Source organism: Octodon degus, unplaced genomic scaffold, assembly GCF_000260255.1.
Source record: "Octodon degus isolate 3935 unplaced genomic scaffold, OctDeg1.0 scaffold00033, whole genome shotgun sequence".
In the NCBI taxonomy this organism is placed as follows: domain Eukaryota; kingdom Metazoa; phylum Chordata; class Mammalia; order Rodentia; family Octodontidae; genus Octodon; species Octodon degus.
The window spans coordinates 5,161,376-5,173,382 of record NW_004524609.1 but is presented as its reverse complement, the minus strand read 5'-3'; the positions used below and the strand labels follow the sequence as shown (position 1 = coordinate 5,173,382).

Here is a 12,007-nt window from a genome sequence, read left to right as displayed (position 1 = left end):
AATAAATAAATAAATAAATAAATAAATTTTATCAAACACATAACATTATAAACTTAAGGAAATTTTACATAAAATTCTACCATAACTGAGCCAGGCATCATGGTGCAACTGTATAACCCTAGCACTCAGGAGGCTATGCAGGAAGATTACCATGAATCCGAGGCTGACCTGGGCTACATAATAAATTCAAGGCCAATCTAAACTACACAGTAAGACCTTGTCTCAAAGAAATAAAACAACAAAAATATCACCATAATCTCACTGCTCAACTATACAGTTTTCACACTTCCTTTCTACTTCTAACAACATTTATATAATCAAAAATGAAAATAAATCCCATCATTTAAGTTTGACAATAAATTAATTTGCCTTACACAGATACACATATACATGGGGGAGGTACATAAGCAGACTCCAAAAAGTGGCAGAGTTAAATCAAGTTTAGGACTGGCCAAATAGCTCAGCGGATTAAAGCGCCTGCAAGCTGGCACAGGGGCCAGGGGTTCAATCCCCGGCCTGCCTCACCGGCTCTGCCCCTGGGGTACACTGAGACTGGGCATGGTGGCGCACGCCTGTAATCCCCACTCTTAGGAGGCTATAAAACAGGAGGATCACTACAAGTCCAATCTAGTAGTGAGACCCTGAACACCCTGTAGATCCTTCCCTAAAAATAAAAACAAATTAAAAATCCTGAACATCCTATAGACCCTTCCCTAAAAATACAAAAAAAAAAAAATCAAGTTTCTAAGCAGAGGTTAAAATTACTATTACAGTGTAACAGCCAAGTATGGTGGCATACATCTGCCTGGGCTAGAGTAGTTAAAACCTGCGTTAACTACACAGAGACCCTGCCTCAATCAACATACATACAGTATAACATAAACTAAAGAACACAGTGGCAAGTACCTCATGTAGTATCCCTGTTGCCAAGTTTTTGTTACACAATTCTCATCACAGCCCTCTCTTCCCCTCTCTTTTCTGCTAACTATAATAAATAAAATACATTAGGACATGTGGGCTGTAGCTTTTGTGGCATTTCATGTTCTTCCTACCAAGGTCTTTTGTAGATAAAATGTTTTCTTTATAAAATACAAAAAATAAAAAATAAAAAGCCTTAACACTATTCAAACTTAGGTTAACATCCATCCATCCATCCTAGACTTCTTCGAATATTTCATCTTCAGCTTCAACTACTACAATACATTTTTTAAATATCCCTGCTACTTTCTTCAACAGTTGTCTATCATCTAGTCACAAAATGATCTCTTGTATAAAATCTCTGAGTGCAATGAACCTTAATTTTAAATCTTACTTTTTTGGAAGAGCCCTGTCCTCCACCTGCATTTTCCTGAAAAGATTTCTAAATGCCTTCCTTCTGGATCTTCTCATTTTACAGAAACACAGGTCTTTTCTCCAGATTTATTTTTAGGGTTTAGTTTTAAGCATTAGTACTAATTCTTTTGATAGTGTTGAATCTCATTATATACAAAAATAATTCAACATAGTAAAAAGTTGATAACACAAGTAAACATAAAAACAAACCTACAACAATTCCCCAGAACATCATAAAAGTTTCCACTTCACCTATGTACTTGAATAAATTTTTTTACTTAAGGCACTATTAAAGTGTTATTTGCAAATCAGATGTGACGGATGGTAAATTCAAGTCCAGCCTGGACAACTTTGCAACTTGGCAAGACTGTCTCAAAATAAAAAATCTTAAAAGACTGGGAATGTAGCTCACTGTGAATCCCCAGTACCACAAACTAGCTTCTGCTTAATAGAGAAAAAGAGAAATTTGCTGCTTAGAGTGCCTTCAACTTCCTGTTCGTAATGCACCTTTAGAGATGCACTTGCTGGAGGGCTCTATTTAGCAGAGCTACCACTGGCAGCTATTTGGAAAGTGAATTAAGATAACTCCCCTTTGAAACAGGATCTTGCTATGTAGTTCAGGTTGGCCTTGAACTCACTTAAGTAACCCAGACTGATCCTCCTGCCTTGGCCTCAGTCTCCAGAGTGCAATGTGCCACCATGCCTGGCAAGACACTTTTTCTTTTTTCTTCTACTTTTTTTTTTTTTTTTTTTTTTTTTTGAGAAAGGGTCTTGCTATGCAGTTCAGGCTAGCCTTGTGCTCAGTTTTGAAGGCCCCAGGCTGGTCTGGAACTCAAGAGTGATTCTCCTGTCTCAACCTCCCAAGTGCTGGGATTACAGATGTGTGCCACCACACACAGTAAACTTTTTTCTATAAAAATATTTTTCTATATTACAATTCTGCCATTGCCTTCTCTTCAATTTCAAAAGTCAATTTCTTATCATCTCTGTTGTTTGTCCACAAAGGTAATCCTGCCTGTAGAAAAAGTAAGACTTCTTCAAATCAGTTCAGGCACTCCCTTACTCCACTGTTTTCCATGGCTAATTTGCAGTGTTTCTTCCTAATGTGCTTACTAAGAAGACCACAGACACTCTGCAGCTCTCCTTGCCTTCTGGGAGACAGCGCTCTGTTCATGTAATCTTGCATTCCAGTTCGCCCTTTAATGTAATACTTACTGAGATTTTCTAATGCAAGGTATCATTTATTTTAAATCTTTTTACATATTATAGCTAACACCAAATTAACATTAACACGTATTCTAGGAGTCAAAATTGCATGAAACATATATGTACATATGTGTGTATATATATAAAATATACTTATTTAATATATATATATCACTCACGACTATAGCTGTATAACCAGAAAATGGCTACAGCAGATATTTAGTCATACAACCAGGATAAGACTCTTGCAACTGAGTTCACATAAACTCAGAGTCCATTCCTTAAACATTTATTCATATTAAAAAAGAGAAGTTTGTATAAAGGATAATGGTCCTCAAACTAAGTAGTAAACTTTTACTTCTGTAATTTATAGTCTGTCCAAAAATTTGTATTTGATAATTTAGCTTTCTAGTCCTATCAATGTAGATATAAGACCTACATTTAAAACAATTCGGCTGCCCAAATAACTCAGCAGATTAAAGCGCCTGCTTAGACAGAGCACAGCGGCTGGGGTTCCATCCCCAGGTTGCAGTGCCGGCCCCGCCCCCAGGGCGCGCTGAGACAGCAAGGCAATTGAGACTGGGCATGATGGCACACGCCTGCTTGTAATTCCAGCGTTTGGGAAGCTGAATACAGGTCCAATTTACTTGTAGTTAGACCCTGTACTAAAATACAACTGAATTAAAGCGCTTGCAAGCTGGCACAAGAGCTAGGGGTTCAATCCTCGGGCCTGCCATGCCAGCCCTGCCCCCGGGATGCGCTGAGACTGGTGGTGCACACTTAGAATCCCAGCTCTTGGGAGGCTGTAAACAGGTGAATTCCTACAAATGTGATCTAGTAGTGAGACCCTGAATGCCCGGCAGACCCTTCCCTAAAATACAAAAAAAAAAAAAAAAAGTCACATACTAAACTGCGTTTTACTAACAATCACAAAATGATAAGATGACAGAGATGAAGATTAGTGGGGAGAGAAGTGGGTGTGAATATAAAAGGAGAAAAAGCTCACGGTGACAGAACAGTTCTGAAACCTGGATTGGCTACATGAACCAAACATGGTAATACACAATACATTCACTACACTAATGTTAATGTCCTGGTTTTGATACTGCACTATAGTTATACAAAATGTTAACCACTGCCAGGTGTAGTGGTACACACTGATAATCCCAATAATCTGGAGAAGCTGAGACAGCACAGCCATAAGCTCAGACCCGGCCTGGACAATTTAAATGATTCAGCAACACCCTGTTTCAAAATAAAAAACATAAAAAAGGTACCAAGGCCCTTTGTTCAATCTCAAGTCTTAAAAAATATAAGGATTAACTTGTAGAAAAGTAGGTGAATTACATGGAACCCTTCTATACCATCTGCAGCTTCCTATGATCTAATTTTTCAAGTAAAGCTTTTAAAATTTCTCTCGGAAAGCTAAAGGTTATATACATGGAAATTTTAAAAAAGAGTGAATGTATTTGAATCTGAAAGATAATGAAGGGCCAGGAAGACAGCTCGGTGGCCAAAGCACCTGCCTGGCAAGTGCGAGGTCCCAAGTTCAAACCCTGGTACTGGAAAAAAAGAAAAAAAAAAAGATAATGAACTACAAAATATAACTGGACTATGTAGTTTCAAAGCAGGCAAGTAGACAAAACACTGGAAGGAATAGGTGGCTGAGAACTCCAGTTCTTGTTGCTATTCCATTAATAACTGACTCTGAGCCCTGACTTTTTCACTCCTAAAACTACAAAAGAATAATCCTTTTCTGCACTTTTCCCCTGCAGCACATACACAGGGAGCAGGTGAGGACAGGGAAGCAAGACGGCCTTTCAGATAAGAAAGTCCTCAATTCAAAACCATAGTTTTAGCCTGGACTGACTGTGCTCTTCAATAAGCCTGTTTCTTCATGTGTAAAACTTGAATGCTAATATGATTAAGTAAAATAACACTTCAGAGTGCCTGATCCAATAATTGGAACAGTATTACCCTGTTAAATGTATTTTTTCAAAAAGTTCATCATAAAATTATACATGTTTATTGACTTACATATAGATCATATCCTGATAAATCCAACGTAAGTTAAAAATAATGCAAGCTGAAAATACATTTAAGCTTTCCAATTGGGCCCGGCAAAATGGCTCCCACAAAGAAGGGTGGCAAGAAGGGCCATTCTGCCATCAACGAGGTGGTAACCCAAGAATACACAACATTCACAAGTGCATCTATGGAGTGGGCTTCAGGAAGTGTACCCCTGGGGCACCTAAGGAGATCTGGAAGTTTGCCATGAAGCAGATGGGGACTCCAGACATGCACATGGACAATAGGCTCAACAAAGCTGTTTATTTCATTGACCTTCTCAGACCAAAAAGCTACAACTCTTGTTGCACAGGTCCTGCTTTACCTTGGTCTTAACCATCCAGTAGAAAAGTATGAAGACGAAATATAAGAAATAAAGTCATGCTGTTAAGTTAAGCTGTGGGGGACTCAGGTGAATAATTTCTGACATTGCCAGTTAAACAGAAGACCCAATGCTATTATGGGCTACTGGACTCTTTTAGAATATTTTGCTGAGTTTACACAGCTATAATATTCAGTAACGGAACTTAGGAAAAATGGGGTACACCGATGAATGTCCATTCTGTATCTGTGTATTCAAAGTGGTTGGGGTAGATACATAGTTGCATTGTCTTAATGACTGGAATGATTTGTTCTCATGGTGTTTGTAAATAGGATCACAAGTCCGCATCTTGTACAGCAATTAACCACTAAGAAGAATACATGCAGTGTATTATTTGTTGAAACTGTACTTCCGATTTGATTTGAAACTGTCTCATTGCTATATGTTTATCAATAAAACTGTAGAAAAAAAAAAAAAAAAAAAAAGCTGTTTAGGCCAAAGGAATAAGGAATGACCCAAATTGTATCTGCATATAGTTGTCCAGGAAATGGAATGAGGGTGAAGATTCACCAAACAAGCTATATACCTTGGTAACCTATGTCCCTATTACCACATTCAAAAATCTCCAACAGTGAATGTGGACGAGAACTAACTTTCAAGTAAAGTTCCAGAACTTCCAAAAAGAAAATACATTTAAGTCAGGCACGGTAGCACACACCTGTAATCCACCACTCAGGAAGCTGAGGATGGAGGGCTACTCACCACAAGTTTTGAGGAGCTTGAGGCCAGCCTGATATATATAGGAGTTCAAGACCAGCATGGACTATCTAATGAGACCTTGTCTCAAAACAACAACAACAAAAAAAAATTAACACATTTCAGGCCTGAGTGTGTACCTTAAGGCTATGCTTACCTAAGACCCTGGATTCACTCTCTAGTACCAGAAAGCAAAAATAAAAACCGGAGTATTTAATATACCTTACCTAACAACACCCTAGCTCAGCAACACGTCAAACTCTAATACTGGTTGCTCATCCTTCTGGTCCTGGGGCTACTGCAGCCGGAGCTTACTATCGCTGCCCAACATTACGGGGGATATGGGATCTCATAGGCTAGCCTGGGAAAACATAATGCAATATTCCAAGGACAGTTTCTAATGGGTGCGTGTTACCTTGGTAACATCAGAAAGTGAGAAACTTATACATGAAAACATCATATAGTCCAGAATTACCTGTGTTTGACCAAAACTCTTGAGAAGGTAAAGATGCAACTTTTTCCCTTAGGAAGAGTACAGATGGTCCAGTTAATCATCTTTCAATTTAATAGGTCATAGGTCAGTCTCTTAACAGAGCCTGGTAGTTACTGAATTATTTACTCACAGGCCAAGTATCACAATAAACCTGCAATGATAATCTATATGTGTGCTCGTGTGCACGCATGCATGAATGTGTGTGTGTACACTGAGGATTAAAACCTGGGCCAGGGTTGGCAAGATAGCTCAGTGGACTAAAGCACCTGCTTAGGCAAGCTCAGGCAAGTGCAGGGACTGCGGTTCGATTCCCAGCACCACATGCTGCACCAGCCCAGCCACAAAAAATAAACTAATAAATAAATACTTTCCTAAAAAAAAAAACCTGGGCCATAAGCACGCCACACAGGTATTTTACCACTAAGCTAAACACCTAGCCCATGATGACTTCTCAAATTGACAAAACTATTGGGCAGAGTTTTAAATTTTTACAACCTGTTATTTATAATGACTAACTTTTAGCTATTTGTTACATGCAGAATATTCTCTTAATAAGATTATTCTCCCTCCATTTTACTTTCTTCAATTATTTCACTCATTTTAATATAAAAAAGTATTTCCTATACAATAAGTATTTCAGAGGCAAAAAAACATTATTTCATGACAGCTCTACTATGTTTTAGCTCAGATAAGGAAAACTGACTTAACTACCTCATTATAGCACTGAACTTGGAACTAAAATTCATGAACTTGAAGTCTATGTACCTCATTCCTTAGATATCTTAAATCCTCACTCAGAATCTATTTTTTATTCTTTCTTTCTTTCTTTGGGTGCTGGGAATCAAACTCAGGACCTTGTGCCTAACAGGCAGGTGCTGTACTGCTGAGCTGTATCTCCAGTCATAAACACCTTCATTGGGTACCAGAGTCTATTTACTCTTATTAAAGTAAAACCTGAACTTTAAAATTTCATGTCCAACCTGACATAGTGGTACACACCTATAGTCCAAGAACTCAGGAGGCAGAAGCAGGACTGCCACAAGTTCAAGGTCAGTCTGGGGTACACAGTGAGTCCAAGGCCAGCCTGAATCACAAAGTAAGACACTGCCTCAAAAATATATTTTTTGGGGGCCGGGGAGATAGCTCAGTAGAATAAGCGCTTGCCTGACAAGCACAAGGGCCTGAGTTCAATCCTTGGTTCCGCAAAATAAATAAATAAATAAATAAATAAAATTAATTTCTAATTAGGGCTAGGGAGATGGCTCAGTAGAAGAAGCGCTTCTCTGGCAAGCGCAAGGGCCTGAGTTCAATCTCCGGTTCCGCAAAAAAAAAAAAAAAAAAAAAAAACAACTTTTTTTCATGACTCTGATTAGTTCCTGGCTTAAATCAACCATAAAAATATTTTTGGGATGACCAGGTAAATCTGATTACATACTGGGTTTTAGATAATACTAGAAAATTATTGTCAATTTTATTAGGTTAAAATATTGTAGCTATACAGTAATGATCCTATTTTTAGGGACATATATTGAATGAAGTATTAGGGATAAACATCATGTTTATAATTAATGGCTTCCCATGATAAAGAGTGCCAGCCTAATTTTTAAAACCACAGTAGGCTGGAAGCAGCAAATAGAACAGAGGAGGAGGTTAGTTGCAATAAAGCACATTAAGAGTTGCTAGGAATGCAAACTGATAGCAGGACAAAGAGAGAAAAACATCAAGACTGCGTTTCATAAGAAATGCAAACAAGTAGTCAATGATCTGGAACACTGCAAGGTCGCATCCAGGGCTCCCCGGAAGTATCACAGCAAAGAAAGCAACATAACAATTAACAGAGCCTGAGATTACTGTCTTTTTTTATTACTGCTAACCACAGCACTGTGTCTTATACAAACATAACTTTTTTAATGAAAGTTTAAAAGAAAATATATTACATATAATATCAGACCTCTGCAACTATAACTATCCTTGGTCAGTGTTCCCAAATGTCTTATTTCAAACAAACAACTTTTGCATACATGTTCTTGGGTTAGTTAAAAAATGATCACTTAAGCTGGGCATGGTAGCACGTGCCTGTAACGCTAGCACTCACTCAAGAGGTTGAGAAATGAGGATTCCTTGCTTTGAGGCCAGCCTGGCCTAAAGGGTTCAAGGCCTGAGTTTAATCCCTGGTTCCTCAAAAAAAAAAAAAAAAAAAAAAAAAAAAAAAAAAAAAAAAAAGACTACTTTCCAAGTTCTTACTTTACATGTACAACGCAACACGAAACACACTGGGAGTAATTAAAGAACTCCTTCCTTATTGTGAGCTAACCGACTTTTACTTATATAAACAGCACTGCAGTGAACACAGCTCTGTAAATGAGTTTTTCCTTCTTTAAGATTATCCACTTGGGATAGTATCCCAGAAATGAGATTAGTAGGTCAAAGGTCTGAACATATCACCGAGCTGCATTCCACTGCATACCACTGACACCAGTCATGCTATATAGACGGCTTTACCTTACAACTGGCTAACTTTTGGTAACTCATCTGCTATAAAATACTACCTAATTTTAAAATGCTAAATACAGCTTTTCTGTATGTTTCTTCACTGATGACAATAACTTCTCTGTGATTTTTCACAAGTTGTAAAACCTACTGGAACTTTCACTTGCACCTTTACAAAATGAGAAGATGCCACCAATTCACTACTCCAAAGACTGTCAAACTTTCAAGACCAATAGGTTTCAACGTTAGTAAGATTTCAAGGAAAGGGCATTCTTATGTGTTGCTGAGGGAGTGTACTTTGAAATTAATCTGAGGTTGTCAATAAAAACTAGAAATGTATACATTCTTTTAACCCAGGAATTTAATTTTTAAGGTCTTCAATATGAAAGAATATACTTACAAAGGATAATTTATGAGAAACTAGAAAGTTAAAACTTCCTGAAAATTCATCAATCTGGGAAAATACATGAATAAACTATAGCACAACACACCAGCAAATAGTAAGCAGAATCTGGAGTTAGTGTATTAACTTGGAGAAATAGCCACATATCCACGATATAGGGGCACATAAGCAACTATGGCATAGTACTGTGATGACTACAGCCTTGTGATCATCTCAATTCTTTAATTTTTAAAAATAAAACGCTAAATATGTATTATTATGTATTGCATTTATCACTAAAGAAAATATAGCAAACTAAGAATCTAAGATTTGTTCAGATGAAAGAAGGGGAACCTACTTCCTTCATGTTCCTCTGTGCTATGTGACTTACTGATATTTTGTAAATGCCCAAGGACAGCAGGGATTTTTTAAAGCAATATTGTACCACATATGTCTTATTCTAATTCATCTTTCCAACCAAAATAATACAGAAAGAGGTCACTGATCTCTTTGGAAAGGATAAGTTATGTTCAATATACGACACAAGTATATAATATAGTTTTGTACGGCTTACAACAGAAATACTTAGTATTTTTTAAAGTGCTGATAAAAAAGAGTAAATGGGGTGGGGGAGTTACACATTTGAGCTCCAACAATTAATTTTCCATAAATGAAACATATCTGTGCAAATCTCCTGGAGGATTCTACATTGTACTCTTCTCCCACTTGGTCCTAGATCTAGCCTACTGCAATGATGGCAACTGGGAGGAAATAGTTTTATATACTATGAGTAGTTAAAGAATAAGGTTCTTATTAATCTCAATTTCCTGCCTGAAAGAAAACACAAGTGCTTAAGATATTATCTTGTTAATAAGAAAAATCTTTTTATTAACAAGAAACATTTTAGGAAACTAGACCTTCATTCTCAATCTATTCAAGCTTAACATTTTAATTCACATGTGCTACATTTCTTAAACGAGGGTTTTTACTGATTAGAAATACATAAACTATCAAAAGAATATCTGTCAATACATCAACACCTGTGCATTGGAACAATGTATACCCGTACTCCTATCTTAGCAGGAAAGACATCAACCAAATCAGTCATTAGGTAGCATAGTAGGGGATCTGATACTTTTAAAATCAGTAAATGAAAAAAAAAAAAAATCAAATCTTAAATACTGCTCAATTAAATAATTCAAAATCAGAAAAGAGTCCCATTTTTAAACATACCACGCCTACAATCTTCATCAGCTTGCCCATAGTTTTTCTGCAAAACAAAAGAAGATAAAATTAAGTCACTCAAGGGTTGCTCTTATCTGATTAATTCTGCTTTTGTGGTACTGGGGATTGAACTCAGGGCCTCATGCCTGCTAGGCAAGTGCTCTACCACTGAGCTACACGTCAGCGCCAACCAAAGAGAATCTCAACTTTGTTTCAAAGTTGAATCATGACTGTTGTAAACTTAATACTCACAAATATTCACAAAACAGAGCTAACCCCTGTGCTCTGCAAGGATTATACAACACTCTACAAACACCACAGGGTGCTCCCCTAGTCCCCTGACTCCAGCCTGGAATTCTTGTTTTTCTCACCTCTGCTAGCCACAGCTCCTCCCACACCCTCCTTCTCCCCAAACCACTTGAGAATCTGGAGCAGAGGAGAGAATTTCCAAGGAGCACTACCCCACATCAGCTTGTCAGGATCCCAGTCAACCATCTCAAGTCAGTCCTAGCCCCACACAGAACCAGTCCTCCGTAGGCTTCAGGACACCACTCCAACCAGCCTATTTCTCTCACATCATTAACATTTTACTTTGATTGTTCATAGTTATTCATTTCAATTAGTCAAGTCCTTCTCTTGACTTTACCTGTCCCACTAGCAACCTTTCTGGTGCCTTCTCCTAGCAGCACTCACGAGGGCCCATTCCCTCATGGCAGTTCCCGATCTTTGCTGTAGTCAGATCTGAGCTATGCTCACATACTACCATCTAGACACAGCCACTCATCTAGGAGTAGCCGCTGACAGGGGTGAGCACAGCTCACTCTGACAGACAGCACTTTCTGTGCTCAGCTCCCAGGACGCCCAGCTCTCTCACTTCCTTTTCCTCACAAGTGCTCTTGCAGATGCTCTGCGGGTTCCTCCTCATCTCCCAAACTCTGGATACTGAAGCCCTGTACGACTGCCCTGGTCCTGTGTCCTCTATGTGTCCACACTCACTTTCTTGGTGATTTCACCTAGGTCTAGATTCTAGTTAGCATCATCACTCCACACACTCTTTAATCCCCCTCTCCCAGATGCCATGCTTATACACCCAACTGCTTACTTAACATCTCCAGCTGGTTAGCGAAGTGACCTCAACTCAGGGTCAAAACAGAGCCCACAAAACCTGGCCCCCACAGCCTTCTAACCATAGTTGAAAATTCTCTGAAGGAAATTCTATTCTTCTAATTGCTCAGACAAAAAATGTCCAAGTAAATAAACATGGCATCTGTCTCGCTTCCTGCAGTGCATCAGGAAATACTATTTTTACTCTTAACTTACAAATCAGAAGTGTCCACTTCTCACCATCGCCATTTTAAACTGAGTTATCTCTGCCCTAGGTTATTCCCATAGATTCTAAACTAGTCCTCTTGCATTTCCTCTTACTCTTTTACCAACTATCTTCAACACAAGGTGAACTGTTCTGTGAACCAGATGATGCCACCCTCCGCCTGAAGTGCTGCCACAGCTCCCAGCCTCACAAGATTAAGCACTGAAGTCCTTGCACTGACCAGGCAGGCCCTACAGGCTTTGCTCTTGTTCTTCTTCTCCTTGCGCACCCTTCTATGGTCACACTGATCCAGCTGTCCCTCCAGAAAAGCAGGCGTATACTTCTACCTCAGAATCCATACTGAGGGCTGGTGAGATGGCTCAGTGGTCTAAAGCACCTACTTAGAACAAGCTTAGCAAAACAAGG

The 12,007-nt window shown here is 38.6% G+C and overlaps 1 protein-coding gene across 1 annotated transcript in view; it reads right to left on the bottom strand.

Annotated features, from left to right (window-relative positions):
* The window catches only part of Helz (helicase with zinc finger), a 168,186-nt gene that overhangs the window by 129,391 nt on the left and 26,788 nt on the right, over positions 1 to 12,007 (bottom strand). The window contains exon 5 of the mRNA XM_004630034.2: positions 10,282 to 10,318. Within this exon, the coding sequence (XP_004630091.1) occupies positions 10,282 to 10,318 (37 nt within the window). The remainder of the gene's footprint in view (positions 1 to 10,281; positions 10,319 to 12,007) is intronic.